The sequence below is a fragment of the Delphinapterus leucas genome, chromosome 19 (genome assembly GCF_059928025.1).
Source record: "Delphinapterus leucas isolate spDelLeu-1000000601 "Yukka" chromosome 19, BTC_Dleu_Yukka2, whole genome shotgun sequence".
In the NCBI taxonomy this organism is placed as follows: Eukaryota; Metazoa; Chordata; class Mammalia; order Artiodactyla; family Monodontidae; genus Delphinapterus; species Delphinapterus leucas.
In genome coordinates, this window is record NC_143147.1 from 19105345 (window position 1) to 19122202 (window position 16858).

The 16858-nt window shown below is 50.9% G+C and overlaps 1 protein-coding gene across 7 annotated transcripts in view; it reads right to left on the bottom strand.

Annotated features, from left to right (window-relative positions):
* Positions 1 to 7228: 7228 nt before the first annotated feature.
* The window catches only part of RAP1GAP2 (RAP1 GTPase activating protein 2), a 186911-nt gene continuing 177281 nt past the window's right edge, over positions 7229 to 16858 (bottom strand). For 6 of the 7 annotated variants that reach the window (XM_022595921.3, XM_089900603.1, XM_089900604.1 and 3 more), the window contains 4 exons: positions 16732 to 16858; positions 12934 to 13010; positions 12502 to 12540; positions 7229 to 11613 (listed from right to left, as the gene is read on the bottom strand). In XM_022595921.3, the coding sequence (XP_022451629.1) occupies positions 12532 to 12540; positions 12934 to 13010; positions 16732 to 16858 (213 nt within the window). In that variant the 3' untranslated portion in view covers positions 7229 to 11613; positions 12502 to 12531. The remainder of the gene's footprint in view (positions 11614 to 12501; positions 12541 to 12933; positions 13011 to 16731) is intronic. The other variant, XR_016388881.1, reaches the window with a different exon arrangement.

Here is a 16858-nt window from a genome sequence, read left to right on the forward strand (position 1 = left end):
TGGTTGCCAGATGGTAGGGAGAGGGTTAGTGAATGAGGTGATATTTGTCAAATGGTACGAAGCTTGAATAACTTCTGGAGATCTAAGGTACAGTATAGTAATATAGTTAACAGTGCTGTATTGTGTATTTGAAATTTGCTAAGAGTGGATCTTAAGTATTCTCACCAAGAAGAAGGAGAGAAAGAAGAAGGAAGAGAAGGAGGAGGTGGTGGAAGAGCAGGGGGAGAAGGAGGAAGAGGAGGGGGCGGAGGAGGAAATGGTAACTATGTGAGGCCACAAAAATGTTAATTAGCTTGATTGTGGTGATCATCTCACAATATACACATATATTAAAACATTGAGTTGTATACCTTAAATATATACTACAATTTTTATTTGTCAATTATACCTTAATAAAGCTGTTTTTTAAAGTCAGTAGGAAAAAGGTCAGTAAGAACATGTACAGTATCAATATTTCTCCAGCATCATTATTAATTTTTCCACATTCATTAAATGGCCAGGTATTTTTAGGTTATCAGCATGTCCCAGGTTTCCATACACTCATTTATCTTTAATAAACAGGGTTCTGTAGTAGACACCTGCTGGGAACCTGCCCAGGTCCCAACGACCCTTTAACTGCTCTTTGTGGTGGCCACATGTCCCAATCCCCTGGCTTTAGTTGATTGGACTAGGAGGTTATCACCTGACCTTCTTGGGCCAATCAGATTCTCCCTCATGGGACTCTGAATAGAACTAAATACTGGCCCTGGACTGACTCTTTAATGAGAGTGATGTGGGCTTGTGTGCTATGGAAAGGTTTTTAGCAGAGAAAATAAGAAACCTGGTCTATCCATCTGGGTCCAATCAGGAGAGAGAAACCACATAGTAGCCTGAATAAGGAAAGTTTAAGAAAAAGAATTATTAACTATAACGGGGTTGGAGTAATGAGGGATTGACTGCTGGGAAGTGAAGAGAACGCTGAAGAATACAGGAATAGCAGAAGTAAGGAGCAGCCACCACCCCTGGGGCAGAGATCTAGCGCCTGAGGAAGGGGCTCCCCCTAGGCCTGAGACCCAGAGCCTGTTGGCCTTGGGTCACTCGATGGAAAAAGAAAAGGAGTCACCGTGGTCCCACACCAGCAGAACTTGCTGGAAACCCACCCTCTGTTCTCAGGGAAGTGTTTCACTGGAGGCACAAGGCTATAAACCACCTGGCACTGGGGGAGGCAGGAGAGGGGAGATGGAGGAGGCCACCGAGGGGACCTAACCACTGGCAGACCCAAGAGCTGGACCAAAGAAATCTGAGGTTTCTCACCCTCCGCTCCTGCTGCCTTCCCTGCTAGAAGCTGCCTCAGGTACACGGCCTTGAGATAGTAATGTGTAGCTGAGAGGTCTGGCTGTACATGGCTGAACCGAGTTAGGACCTCTGTATACACTTTTTTCTTTTTTTTGCGGTACCGCGGGCCTCTCCCGTTGCGGAGCACAGGCTCCGGACGCGCAGGCTCAGCGGCCATGGCTCACGGGCCCAGCCGCTCCGCGGCATGTGGGATCTTCCCGGACCGGGGCACGAACCCGTGTCCCCTGCATCGGCAGGCGGACTCTCAACCACTGCACCACCAGGGAAGCCCCCTGTATAAACTTTTAAGGTTCCGCCAGGCAGGTGCAGAGATCTACTTCTCTCGCGGCCACCCAAGATAAACCTCGGGAGTAAGTTCCCTTGCTTATTAAACCTGCACCTACCAATCTGGAGTGGTCTGCCTCTTTCTTCGGTCTCTCCTTGCCCTCCACGTAGAGGGTGCCAGTTTCAGACTTCACGGCAAACTCTGGAGGGGATGAACCAGCAAGTGCAAGAAGAGGCTGTCGCTGGGAGAAGCCACTGGCCACTGGGTGCTGCTGGCCGTCACGCACCGCAGGCCCCGGGCACTGGAGAAGCTGTGCGCGCTGCAAGCATCCGGTGCCGGGAAAACTAGGACGTCGCCCAGGTTGGTGAGGCAGGCCAGGCAGGCCGCGGCGTAGTCGTCGCAGGCCACGCTAGCAAACGTGGCCAGGGCCACCTTGCACACGCAGCAGCCCTCGTGGGCCGTCAGCTTGAACTCGGTCTTGGCGCTCATCTTCGGCAGCGTGAACACCTCGGACTGCTCCTCGGACGCGACGAGCACAGCCTGACCGCCCTGCGTGTTCCGCGCCTGCGCCAGGTCCCGCGGAAGCCGAACCTGGAGCCGACGCATGCGCCTACGCTCCAAGGCTTTGCCGAGTGAGGCCTGAGAGCTTGCCGAGCGCACGCAGAAGAACCAGAAAGACAGCCCTCCAGGAAGAGGAATGCCCCCATGGACAGCCCAGCACCTAGAAATAAACACAGCGCACTATGAGGAGAAATGCCAGGTGGCCGGCACTCCACTTGAAAGAGAGAGAGGGAGAGAGCTTCCTGAGGAGATTATGCCGGATGCCCAGGCCTTCTTGGCCTCCACAGTGACAGAGCTCCATGAGGAGCAGTGCCGAAGGGTTGACCCACTTTATTTTTTTATTTTTTAATTTTTATTGGAGTATTGTTGCTTTACAGAGCACGATGAGGAGAAATGACAAACGCCAGCCTTCTATTTCAGAAAGAGAAACAGTGCTCTGTGAGGTGATATGCCTGAGTGTCGGCCCTCCTTTTAAGACAGAGGCAGCGCTCTATGAAGAGAAATGCTGGCCGGCCGGCTCCCTCTTTCAGACAGAGAGAAAACCCCCTATGAGGAGAAATGCTGGGTGGCCAGCAGGCACTCTTTTCCAGAGAGACAGCTGGCTAGGAGGAGAAACGGCAAAGCGCTGGCCTCCTCCTCCGACACAGAGACGGTGTCCTATGCAAAGAAATCGCGGGAAGTCGACCCTCCTCTTTTAACAGAGAGACGGGGCTCTATGAGGAGACAGTCTGAGTGGTGAGAACTCCACCTCCGACAGAGAGACCGCACTGGAGGGAGAGAAATGCAAGCTACCTGGGCTCTACCTCAGACCAAAAAAGAGTGCGCTGGAAAAAGAATGGCGCGGACTCTGACCTCATTTCAGTCAGACACAGCGCCCTGTGAGGAGACATTCGGGGCAAGCAGTTCACTTTTCCTGACAGAGAAAGAGCTCTGAGACGAGAAGTGCCTGACAGCGGGGTCTCCAACTCAGACAGAAACAACACACTCTGAGGAGAAATGCCCGAAGGCTAGCGCTCGGCTCATACAGAGAAAGAGAGCTCTCTGAGGAGAAAAACAGGAAACTCTGACCTACCATCCAGTCAGAGACGGTCTCTAGGAGGTGAAGTGCTGGAGAGCCAGGCTTCTTCTTCAAACAAACACAGCGCACTGGGAGGCGAAATTCCTGATGGCCATCTGCCTTTTTCAGACAGAGGGACAAAACCCTGTGACACAAAGTACCCGATGGCCGGTTCTCCACCTCAGAAAGAGAGACCACACTCTGAGGAGAAATGCCAGATTGCCAGCACTCCACCTTAGAAAGGAGACACCTGTTTACGAGGAGAAATCCCAAACGGCCGGCCGTGTTCTTCGGACAGAAGAAAGAGCTCTGTGAAGAAAAGACAAATGTCCAGCTCTCTTATTCAGACGGGGAGACAGCTCTCTCTGAGGTGAAATGCCAGAGGCTGAGTCCTCCTCCTTCCACAGATGAAGCTAACACGACAGAAATGCTTTGTGATCCGTGTGTTCATCAAACAGAAAGACGGCCCTCCATGAGGACATGCCAATACCCAGCCCTCCAGCTCACACAGAGCTCTCTGAGGAGAAAGGCAGGTGGCTCGGAACTACCATCCATCTAGTTAAGCTGAACCAGTTTAAGTTCAGCTTAAACTAGTTTGAACTGGCTTCACGCCCCGCAGAGTCATCCTAGTCAACACGGGCTAGCATTCGTTAGTCACTGAATTAAAATCTTAGATCATAATTTTATCATTGCTGAATCCTTGTACTAGATTCCAGTTCTTAGTATCTGCTGGAAATTTATCCTTTCTAGTTTTTGGAAACTCTCTTCCTTTGTAGAAAATTCTAGTGAATTCCCTAGCCGTCCAGTGGTTATGACTTGGTGCTGTCATTGCCATGGGCCTGGGTTAGATCCCTGGTCGGGGAACTAAGATCCCGCAAGCCACGCGGTGCAGCCAAAAAAAAAAAAAGAAAATTCTATAATTAAACAAGTTACAGTCCTTTTCCGTTACATTCACTTTTATACTAAGTGGCATAGCTGGATTTCATCTGGGCTTTGTTGTCTGTTTTCCCTGGATTTTTCCTCAGATTCCTTATTAGTGATAAGTTCTTGTAAAACCTACCGATATTTTAGAGCAAGGCTATGAAGACTTCCCTGTTACTCTTATATTTTAAAAAAATGTTAATATAATGTCTTTTAGGTGATTCGTAAAATTCATCCGATCTAATAATTCAAGCACGTTTTCCACAGTCTATCTCATAAAGTGTCTGCATTTTTCTGTAACACAGTCTCACTTATGTCTGTCTAATCATTCGTATGTCTTCGTGTGGAGCCATTTATGTGGCAGCTTGTTTCTGCTCGTTCTTTCATACGGGCTGTTTCGTGTTATTATCCCCCTTGATGGAGTCCATTCATCAACCACATCCTTTTGTTTACCTACTGAAGTTACTAGATTACTTTGCCTCTAACAGCCTTAGTGACCGGGAACACGTCACCCAGGGGTGCTGTCTGCAGCCCTTTCCAGCAGCTGTTTTGTTCCTAGATTGCTAGTGGGTTTCTGAAGTCTCACATCACATCTCTCATCTGATAATGTGTATTGGATTGGAGAAAGAGGCTCTAGCTGTATTTTAATTTTTAATTCTGACTTTTTTTTTTCTTTTCACCAAATTCCTTCTCTCTGCTTCATGCGTGACCTCATCTTTTCTCCCAGTGTTTCTTATTACAAGGTGCCCTGGTCATTCATGCAGCCATGATGCATTTTCATGTTAAGCTTTTCCTTACAAGTTTCATGTTTTATTTATCTTTCTCTATTCTGTTCTCTCTAGTGATTCCCTTTCATTTTCCTGTAAGAGTCTGTGTCTTGCTGGGACAGACATTTCTCCCACATTTGTGATAATGATAATGACAATCCCCTTAGGTGGGGGACTGGCACCTCTCAAACCCCTCACACCTTCACTGTTCCCTATCCCTTTCTCACTGGGCCTGAGACTATTGTAATAGGAGAGGGACATATATAGAGACTACAGACTGGATCCGTGGTTCCCAAAGTGAAAGACTGCATCAGAATTCTTCATGTGCTCATTAAAAATGAAGATTCCTGGGACCCACCCAGCCCAATCGAATTCTAACCTCTGGAATGCTGCCTGAAATCTGCATCTTAACAGTCTCTCCAGATGACTTTTATGAACCCTAAAGCAAAAATGCCTAAGAAGCCATCCCCAGATGAGAGCAATTTTCTGTTCTGAGAGTAGAGGGAGCTGGTCTGAAGTGGGGATGAGCTTCTACAAGGTTTTTCCACACCCTGATCCTCCCAACAGGTATTATCTCTGCCTGAAGAAATGGAGACTGGGGGTACCCTGTGGAGGATCACTGCCCTTAGGTGTCATAACTACGTCTCAGAGTTTCTCTCTGGAACTTCACTCTGGTTCCCATAAACAGCGTCTGCCATGGCAGCACAGGGGTACCATTAAATGTTTGAGGGCAGATGCTTGAATCAGTCATAGCAGTGACCCACCAAGTCCACACTGCAAATTCAGAGAACCATTGGATCGCTGGAGTCAGCCATGGAGCCCCTCCAGGCTTGCAGAGAGGTACCATTTCATTAGAACCAGCAATAAAACCAACACCCCACTTCATTCCCCAGGCGATATAAGGCGGGGGCGGGGGACTGGCTCCATGAGAGGAGAGCATTTGGCTTGTCCCTCTCTATTCCTACAAGATTGAGGGTCCTACAAACATATCCTCCAATGAGTCAAAGCACGGTGATTGTCTTAACATTGCCAAGACCACCTGTCACTGCTAGGGTCTGGAGAAAGGAGAAGGTAAATGCTGAATGAAGAGAAAGAGTGCTAGGATATGGCACAGAGCAGCAGACATTGGTACCTGCGTGGGTGGTGAGGATAAGGGACCAAGCTGAGAGTTGAGTGGACACCAAGGAGGTAGCAGAGCTTGAAATTCTTACACCATTAAGCAAAGGCTGCATGTAGATTTCTCTCATCCTGGGCTTTATGACGAAACAGCAGCATTTGAATGCCTGCCAAGCACAAGGAACCAACGGAGGATTTATATCAGACACAGAGGCAGAGAGAACCAAGAGAAAGGAGGCTATAACCACCCCCTGTGCTAAGGTGGCCCTATCCACAAATAAGGGGAAATTGTAACCAGCCAAAACTGGGGCGAGTTTATATGGTGACCACAAGAATGTGCCTCTCCAGTCTCCAGCTGCAGGGGGCATCACTGACCAATGGTCCCAGCTGCTGCATTCTGAGAGCCATCGCTGTGTTCCATGGTTGGCACCAAAGCCAGACTTCCCACAGGCTTCCTCCCACCCAGTGCCTGGGTGTGGCAGGGATAGTGATTTTAGACTCATTCTTGTGATACGCAGGACTCCTCTGGGGAGTGACTTTGGCTAGGGGACTCCGCAATCATCTTGCTTAGAATTTTCTTAGAAATGAACTGACATCAAAAGATGCCTCCACCCCACCTTGCTTCCTCCCATCTCCCCTTCACTCGGGGTCAGACCTGCATCGCAGTCTGACAGCTCTTCAGCTCCCTCCCCATTTTTTTTCACAGACCTTTTGCCTAATAAATGTCTTATTCCTGTCTTCTGCCTCCCTCTTCCCCCATCCAACACTGGTGTGGACCTGTAGACGAGAAAGAGGGGCTGGGGCAGGGGAGCATGTTAGATACCTGTCAAAGAAAAATTGCCCCAGAGTTCAAAAGGCAAGGAAGACTTTATTTGAGGTTACTGTGAGAGAGGAGAGAGATTGAACTCAACTCCAAATACAACAGGGACAAATGGGGATTTCTAGCCCATGGCAGGGTGAGGAATTGGATGGAAAATTATTGACAGGAACTTGGTTAGCTATCAAGGGTGAGGCAAGAGCAACTTCATTGGATATCGAGGATGAAGACTGCGGGGGCGGGGGGGGGGGTGGTCAGAGTGGGTAGGATTCTTGATAAACACATCTACAGGCCAGATGCAGCCCATGGGAAAATGGACTCAACCTCTGGTGACCTGAAAGGCGATGCTCAGGCCTGGGATCCCAAGCAAAGAAGTCTGAACTCTGATGGACACAAAATATCCTATTTATTGTGAATTTCTGCAAAGACACATTTAAGCAACAAAATATACATTTGTCAACCTTTTAGAATTTGTTTTATACATTAACAAATACAATGTGCTACCATAGCAATAAATTAAATGTACACTATTTACATTACATACGCAGTCGGGGGGGGTCTATGAATCACCTCCTCTCGAAGAGGAAAGACAGAAAAGTCATCATCACACGGATCATCATTTCCAAGCTACACTTTGCAGGTTCTAGCACACAGAGGAATCTCTTCACACTTAAACAACAGCACTACCCAGGCTGGAGTGTGGAAAGACAATGCCCGGGGCAGGGGAGAGCTGGCACACATGCTAAGGAGCGGGAAGGGGCGATTGACACTTCCAAGCAGAAATGTCACAAAAGCAGAAACGATGGCATTTAAATTCCAGTCTTCCAGCCAAACAGCCTCCCCCTGGGGTTGATAAGGCACAGGGCAGTGCCCCTGCCCCCAAGAGTCTCTCACTAGGCAGGGCTCTTCTGTCCTTGGCCTGAGTGGGGGTTGTCTCCTTTCTCCCAAAGCTGAAAGGACGGAGCTGTGGGATGGCAGTGGGTAAGGAGCTGGTGGCAAAACAGCCATCAGAGGCTGGCAAAATGTCCCAGCCGGGCCCCCAGGCTGCAGGGACAGCCCTGGCGAACTGCTGACTCACCCTGCCTCTGAGAGAGGGGTACCTGGTGTCTGGGGGAGGAACTGTGGAGTCCTTGCTGGCCACGGGTAGCCATAAGATCTACTTGAACCCTGATCATTCCCCCGCAACAGACCTGTCTCTGTTGACTCAGAATTGAATGAAGGTAGTGTTTGAGTTGGCACCTTAAACAGTTAGGGTAGGAACATGAAACCGGCTCTTGGCCCTTGAGCCTAGGTTTTTACTGACCACCTTTGTTTAAGGATCAGGGAGAGTCAAAGAGTTTTTTCTTTTACCACTTTTCTCCTTAACTTAAAAAGGGGAAAGCGAGGTTTGGTTAACTGCATCTCTCCCCTGGTCTCCACTCCCATTACAGACAAGGGTTGAAGAAGAACTGATGTCACCGAGGAACAGTCCCTGGGAATCTCTTTCCCTCTTTGTTTTCTTTGCCCAAGCCGCAGCCAAAACCGCACGGCTCTCCCTAAAAAATCCCAGGGAACATCCCTCCTGATGAAAAGAACAGAGACTGAGGCCCACCAGCACCGTTGGCTGCTGACACCTCCCAGCCAGTGCCGAGGCACCCGCTCACTGGCTTTCTCCAAATGCAGTAAATGCAGTCACTTGTTCCACCAACCTCATAGGTGGTGCCAAAGAAAGGGCCCTGCTTGTGGGTTCTCATCCCAGCTTTGTCACCAGCTGGCTATGTGACCTCAAGCAAGTTGTTTTCCCTTCACTGGAGCTGAAGTTTCCCATCTGGAAGGTGACACGGTTGGATTAGATGCTGAGAAGGGGCCCGGAAGGCTTGGACATGGAGATGAAGCTGACAAGGCTGAACCACAGAATATTTTTCACAAAACACCATTTCCATTCATTAGCATAGACAGAAACTCTAGCTGAGACCTTCTCTCTCTAGCTCTTTCTGCATCTGTTTTTAAGCATCAACTCAGCAGAGGCACATGGATGCCCAACAGAGCCTGAAAAGTATAGTTTCTTCCGTGAGTCAGGCAGGTCCCAGAGCCAGAGCTACGTCCAGGAAACACTTCTCCTATGAGGAAACACCTCAAATACCAGCAAGAGCGCCATCAAGATGAGTCTAGTCACAAGGTCTGATGAGGCCTGAGCAACCCTGGAGCCCCAAGACTGGATGGGGCAATAAAAGGAAAGACATTTTGGAGCAAAGCAGATGCAAGAGGGGGATGGAAAAGCAGGCTCCAGGAACGCAAGCTGCCTGTCCCATGGTCCAGAGGGGCAAAGGGAGACCGGCCTGTCCTTGTTCTCCCCCTGCCTCTCAGCCCTGGGACTTCACGGGGGCTGGTCTGGAAGCCAGAACGACCAGAATGAACTTTCTAGATGTGGTGAGGCAGGACCCAGAGGGAGGGACATTTCAGATCCTGCCCAGAGCATCCCCATTAGCAAACAGAGGGTAGAGGCCACTTCTCAGGTCTGTTTCTTAGGGGGCCCAACCTGCGCCTCTCAGTTTCTCTGGACACACCCAGCCATCCTGGCCACTAGCTCAGAGGCAGGGGGCAAAGCCCTCCCAAGAGGTGGGGCCTGCAGGGAGAGCAACCAGAGCAGTGGGGGAAGGTGGCTGTAAGGTTCTCAAGTCGGACAGAATGGAGACAACCTAAAAACCCCAGAGGACCCCCAGACCACGACAAACACAGCACAGCACAACCACCAGGCAGCTGTAAATACCAGCTACCCAGAGAAGCGAGCCAGAACCTGGAACAGTTTTTAAAGAAATGCAGTTTGACCTTTCAAGTTCCTTCAGAAACTCAGCCAACAGAACGCCTCCAGAATCTGCAGGCCTAGCAGTGGTGCTGCTACAGGGATTTTTAATAAAAGCTAAACAGACATTTGTTGACCTTCTAACTAGAATAAATCTTACCGGACTAGTACTTTAAGCAAACACATTTCTAGCATGAGGGAAGAGGTCCACCCAGCCTGTAAATAGGATCCCACAAAGTCCACGTGAGTCGGGGATGAAGGATCAAGGTTTTGCTCTAAAAGCAAAAACAACAGGGAAATGGTCACATCAGTCAAAAACAAGCGTAACATTTCTACGTCTTGCCTTGGGAATAGGCCCAGATCCCAATGCAAATAAAGCATTTGGTTGGAAATCCTTGTCCTCTGCTCAGTAAAGCAGGTGCCCAGCCTGTGTCACCCTGGCAGCCCCGAGTCACTAAGGCCTCATACACGCTTGGAGCTGTAGCACCGCAAGGGTCTGCTCTTCAGACTCTGTTTAACTTGGAGGATACCTCGCCTTAAACCCCACCACGGCCAGTCAGCAGAAATGACCTGCCGCACTGCAGACTCAGATGGGTGAGAAGGGAGGAGGGGCCACTTCTTAGAGAGCAAGCTGGCTCAGCCCAGCCACAGGCAGTGCCTGAACTGCACCCAGCTGGGACCCAGGTTGCAGGAATCCCACCGATGTGACAAATGCCTACGGACTCCTTGTGGCAGGAGAGGGGAAGAGAAGGACTTAGGGATGGGGGGTGGAGGGATCAAGCCCTGCTAGGACCAAAGGGCTTGGTAGCTGGAGAGAGCCCCCCAGAGCACTGGGCCCCCCGCAGAGGCCAGGCACATAAACTGCAGAAGGACACCACCCCTTCCCACACCTAAGATCTACACCCACACATGGCCCAACCAACCTGACCAGTTGTCCCTCACATTTCAGATCCTGCCCAGAGCACCCCCATTAGCAAACAGAGGGTAGAGGCCACTTCTCAGGTCTGTTTCTTAGGGGGCCCACCTACCCCTCTCTCAGGCTCCCGCCTAAGTGGGTGGGCTGAAGTAACTCTCTACATCTCCCACGAACCTCCACCACCAGCAGAGACCTGGATCCCGGCCTAGCCCTGGGCCCTGAGGTTTTCCTCGGCCAAGTGCCCAGGACTTGCTGCTGGCTCTCCCTGAATGCCTTCCCACTCCCGTTGCCCACCCCTTCAAGGGAAAAGCGTCTGCTCAGAGGGGAAAGACTGATGGCTTCTCCCACCGCCACCACATCAGGAGCCTGTGGGAAATGAGGACGTCCAGGAAGAACCCGGCGCCCGCTCCCGCTTACCCGCAGCCGGGTCTCAGCTTCAACCGGCCTCGTGGCTCAAGATACACAGGCAGCAGGGACAGAGGCAACCTGGGCCTGATGTCAGCAGATGGATAAGAAACTCCCAGCACAGAAGGAAACAGATGTTTGGGAGCTCCAGACATGTGGGAGCAGCAGAACCGACTTCTATCAGGACACCTTCGAGGATGGCTACAAATCTGGGTTCCTGGAAAAATGGTCCCTCCGCCACCATTAAATGCATTTGCTGTGGCTACAGCCTCCTTCCTGCCATGTCCAGGACACGGTGCTGCCCCTGCCTGGGTGCAGCAACCTGCTGCCCACCTCACCACTCTCTCTACTTCTCTGGACTCTGACTGGTACCCAGATCCCCCCTTGCCCAACTCGCTCCCCTGCAGACAAAACAAGATGACAAATGACCCAGACACACATCACATCAGGCGGTCAGGAGCAGGGGGGCCTGGAGGAAAGAGGCCTTGTCCAGACAGGGGGAGGCGCTGGCAGGGATGGGCAGGGCTGTGGCCAGGTCAGGACACTGGGACAGACAGCTGGTCTGGTGGGCAGGTGGCCAGTGGAGAAGCAGGCCTGTGACACTCAGAGTAGTGGACGGCACCCCCAAACTGCTGGGATAGGAGCCTTCTCCAAGACAGAATCGGGCTTCCCTGGAAGAAACAAGGAGAAGGGAGATGATGACCAAATAGTAGGTAAAGGAAGAGAGGAGACATATGTGCCCATGACTACATATTCTTAGGATGGGAGGCTCTCAAATACAAGGGTGCAGACTTTCTACAGCCCGAGAAGTTGGGCAGAAACATTGCTTTGGTGAACCAGACATCTGAAGTACATGATGGGAGTCGGAGTGAGTGTCAACATTCCCATTTACATAGATCAGGGTTACATAATATGGGCTCAGCTGTGCCCCTCCCCTTGGTTCCAAATGTGACTCACACCCCTGGGAGCCCCATGGCAGGGAGAGGGCTGGGAAGTCAGAAGGGTCTCTAGTAACTGCCCTAGCAGGAGGCCAGGCCTTGGTGGTGGAGTGCTGGACCCATGCCCTGCTCTGCTGTAAACCTCATGCACCCCTGGCTGGGGGCTGGGAGCAGGGTCCTCCCTGGGCTCATCCCGCACAATATTTAGGGGACCAGAGCATCTCTGGACGCACAAGGAGGACACATCTCAGCCCCGAGCCCTGGCCAAAGACACAAGGAGGGAAAGGCTGCCGTAACAGGGAGGCAAGGGGGCCAAGTGAGGAAGGAGGGCTCTGGGCTGCTGCCCTCTGCCTGCTGGAACAAGCTCCTGTGGGGAAGGGAGACCCACTCAGCGAGTCTGGCCCAATCCTATCAGGCAAACCTTCCCATCGGCACCCGAGACCATCTGCCCTCTTCCTCATCTAGAGCTGGGCCCCATCATAGAGGCTCCAGGGAAGAGGTGACTAGCCCACGCGGCGGTCAGGATCTCTCTGGCCATTCTCACATTATCAGGCCACAAGTGCCCCGATCTTAGTAACACACCCTCCCTTGTGGCCACAGCAGGACTAACACCTGACCCACCTTTGACAAGCGAAGGACTCCTCTTTCACATTAGTGACCCTGTTTCAAGAAAAATCCGTATGAGAGTTTTAAATAACTAGACAACATAATCTCCACCAACTACAGCTTCTGTATATTCAGTGCTCAGCTCTCTGGAGAGCCCAGGAAGGGACATGAGACCCCAGGAGCAACAGTTCCCAACTGGAACCTGCCTGTGTCCAAGGGTGTGGCTCTAACACAGGAAGCATGGCCAAGGTGGCTGGCGAGCCCCAGGCTGATGCCTGCACCGTGCGGGAACCAACGGCACCCCCAGATCTGACCAGGGCTTCTCCCCATCTCCCCCCATGTGAGGTGTGAGGCGCCCTCTTCCTCCACCCCCAGGAAGGATGGCCGAGGCTGGAACGTGGGAGGTGGGAGGCTCCCCCTGCTACCCTCACACCCCTAGATCCTCACCGCACTGGAGCTGGCATGGCTGAGCTTATCAAAGCGGAATTTCAGGTTTGACCTCGGGGAGTTTCTGCTTTTGACATCTAGGAAAAAGAAGGAAGCCCTTGAGAGGAGGTGGGGCTGCAGAGGTCACTGGGGCTCCAGGGTGGGCGCTGGATACGGAGGCCAGGAGAAGGGGGGCCTCCTCTCCACTAGGCACTTTAGCTGACCTGCACCGATTCACGAGAGCCAACTCTCAAATTTTCAGAAATGTTGTGAGCTGGTTGTTACACACAGTTATTTTTTCTTAATTATATAAGCTTACAATTAAACAAGTTATATTCCCCAAAGGTAATAAATACTCAGAAGTTATCATTTCCTAGTTATTTCACTACATTTTACTATTATTTATTCTCCTAAGGTTATTTACGTCTATTATATCTGTCCGGTAGTACTTCCCAACTCCATGTCACATTGGGCGCTTGAGATCAGCCAGGAGTACTCACACCAGAGAAATCAGCAAGTGGTATAAATCAGAGCTTGAATAATTGTTTTCTTGTCTAGACTTAAGAAACTCATGGAGAAAACGTTAATAATATAGATCAGACTTGAAAATGTGTTTGTCTATAGCCATTACATTGTGAATGGCACAAAAAACTGAGAAAATACTCTTCCAGTATTTGAAAACTGTTATCTGATTCAGCAGAGGAGTTGCTCACGTCCCTGACAAAATAATATCAGTCATCATTCATGTCGGAACTACACTTGTTCGTCACTTGGAACCTTGCGGTGTCTACGGATACAAAGGTTGGGCAAATACTAGTAAAGGTGCTTTGTGAGAACCAGTTGGCTCTGTCGACTTATAGTAAAGAATATTGTATATTTCGTTCCAGCTTACCCTTCCCCCCTCCCTGTGTCCTCAAGTCCATTCTCTACATCTGCGTCATTATTCCTATCCTGCCCCTAGGTTCTTCTTCAGAACCATGTTTTTTTTTTTTTTTTTTTTTAGATTCCATATATGTGTGTTAGCATACGGTATTTGTTTTTCTCTTTCTGACTGACTTCACTCTGTACGACAGACTCTAGGTCCATCCACCTCACTACAAATAACTCAATTTCGTTTCTTTTTATGGCTGAGTAATAATATTCCATGGTATATATGTGCCACATCTTCTTTATCCATTCATCTGTCGATGGACATTTGTTATAAAGCAGAAACTAACACACCATTGTAAAGCAATTATACTCCAATAAAGATGTAAAAAAAAGAATGTTGTATATTTTATCATTATTTATAAATTGTGTGCTTCAGATCCTTTATATCAGTAAAATTTACAGTAAACACGTGTGTGCGTGCGTGTGTGTGTGTGTGCGTGCGTGTGTGAGTGTGCGTGTGTGCGTGCGTGTGTGTTGTGTGTATGTGTATGGTGGGAGAACCGGTTGTTAAACATTTACCAGCATACCACTGGCTGGGGGGCCCCTTGGCTTTCTGATTTTCCTCTGGCTGAGAGAATCTACAGCTCAGTACACTCCACCCGGAGGCTGCTGATTTAGTCTTGATGCTTCGTATTCAAGGGTTCCACTCAGCACTAGGATTACCTCTCGGTGTGACCCACCAGCCCCCCTCAGGGCCCCAGGGAGCCCAGGTGTGAAATGACCAATGACCAGGGCATCGGAGATTATGGAGGATCAGATGTCAGGCCCTCCCAGCCATCTCCCTCTCCTTGGCCCTGTCTCTCCCCCTAAAACAGGTTTCCAGATCTCCGCAAACCCACCCTGGTCCTGCGGGTACAAAGCATAACTCCTGTGGGGCTGGGGGTAAGAGGCAGCTCCTCAGGGTTAAATACTCCATAGGAGGTGGGGTCGCAGTAAGCACTGGGCAGGTGTTACAGACCCGTTGTAGGTCCCCTTCTGCCCTGGGTGACCTTCGGCAAGTCATACTCTAAACCTCCTTTTACTTGAAACCTTATTTATTTTGATATTTATTTAATACTAAGTCAGAGCCAGGCTTGATTATAGATTCTTTCATTCTTTCAATATTTAATTAAGCCATGTTAAAAAAAAAAACAACCAGGGAATTTGTATTACTACCCCACTTTACAGATGAGGAAACTGAGGTTCAGAGAGGTGGGGCTGCCAATGGTGCACCAGGATTAGAACCCAGCTCCACAGCTGACCAGCCACGGCGGGGGTTGCCGTACTACACAAGCGATTGTTTGCTTGTGAACCAGGCCTTCCCCTTATCCCCAATATCACATGTCGCCTTTTGTCAACATTCCTTCACCATGAGAACCCCAGAAGCACTGTGGCTTAAACCACCCTGTGGGCCCACTGGCCCCGTGTTTCTATCATTTCGACTGGAGCTCCTCAACCTCAGCCTGACATTTTGGGCCAGGTCGTGGGGACTGCCCTGTGCACTGTGGGATGCTTAGCAGCATCCCTGACCTCTGCCCACTAGATGCCAGCAGCACCCTCCCTTCCCCCAATCATGCAAATCAAAAATCCTCCAGACACTGCCAAACGTGCCCTGGGGAGCAACGTCGCCCCCGTTGAGAACCACTGATGGCACTACTGTTTTATTCTCGTTGTGTAACAAATACTTAGGTTAACAGCTCTAAGGCTCTTATAAGTCTCTCTTTTACTCTTCACACAACCAACCATACGAGGTAGAAACTAGTCCCCTCCCTCCATTTTTCACTTGGGGAAACTGAGGCACAGAAAGACTCAGTAACCTGCCCATTGGCTCATCACTAGTAAGTGGAAGATCCAGGATTTAGACCCAGGCTCCAGAGTCCTGCCCCATACTACGCTGCTCTCCTCGAGGGCAGGACCAAGGCTCTGATTTCCAGGCACCCCCAACACCCAGTGGTGCCTACAGCACATGTCCGCTTGGACGCCCCTCAGGCTCCAACCCCTCGCCCTCTCCCCAGAGCTGGCTCCGCCTTCTCTGCCCGACTGCAGGGATCACAGAACTCTGAAAGGCCCGGACTCCTTGCCTTCCTTGAGCCTCCACTAGTGAGCCTGTACATCCCTTGAATCCACGTCCTTCTCCCACTGCCCCAGACAGCCCCCCAGATCCATGGCCCTGTCACCCCTCACCAGCCACTGTGGCCCCTCACTGCTCTCCCTCCCTGTGCCCACTCCCCAGCAATCCTTTCTGTTCAGCCAGCTGCAGCCACAAAAACGGTCTCTCTCCTTCAGATGGCGCTTCTATACCTAAAGGACCTTCAAAGACTGAAAGCCCTCCAACGGCTTCCACTGCTGGCAGGATAATGCAAAATGCTCACCAGGGTCCCCGTGGCAGCCCCAGCCTGTGGTCCTAACCACTGTCTCCTCTCTCACGGGTCCCCTCCGTGCACTCCAGCCGCACTGAACCACGTGCGTGTCCAGAACACAGTCTCTGGATTCCCCCCAGGCCTTTCTACTGTTGCTCTGTCCACCTGCAACACTCTTCCTACCTCTTATCTCTGTATTATCAGGATGGTCGCTGTGACAAAGGGGCCCTGGGTCGGTGATGGGGTGAGGCGAGAGGTCAGGGAAAGAGCCTCAGCTTTCCAATCACACAAGCCCAGCTCCTCTGGCAAATCATTGCACTCTCTGAGCCTCAGTTTCCCCACGAGTAAGGAGGGGATGAGAACACAGGCCTCTGAAGCGTGATGAACCGATGCGGTGAGCTGGCAGCGCTGGAGGCCCTAATACTTTGGGGCTGAAATAGAAACAGGCCAGTTCCGCGTGCCTGGGGCATGTGCCCCACCAACAACGGTCAGGCCACAGCCCCGCCTCCGCTGGGCACACGGTACACACCGCCCACAGGATGCCACTGACCTGTCGGACTCCGGCTCATGATGATGGGGGTGGCGGCTGCCCCCAGGCTGGGGCTCTCGCTGCTTGGGGACGGGCTGTAGACAAACACCTCCTGCTTGAAGGGAGAGGTTGTGGACGGCTGGCTGCT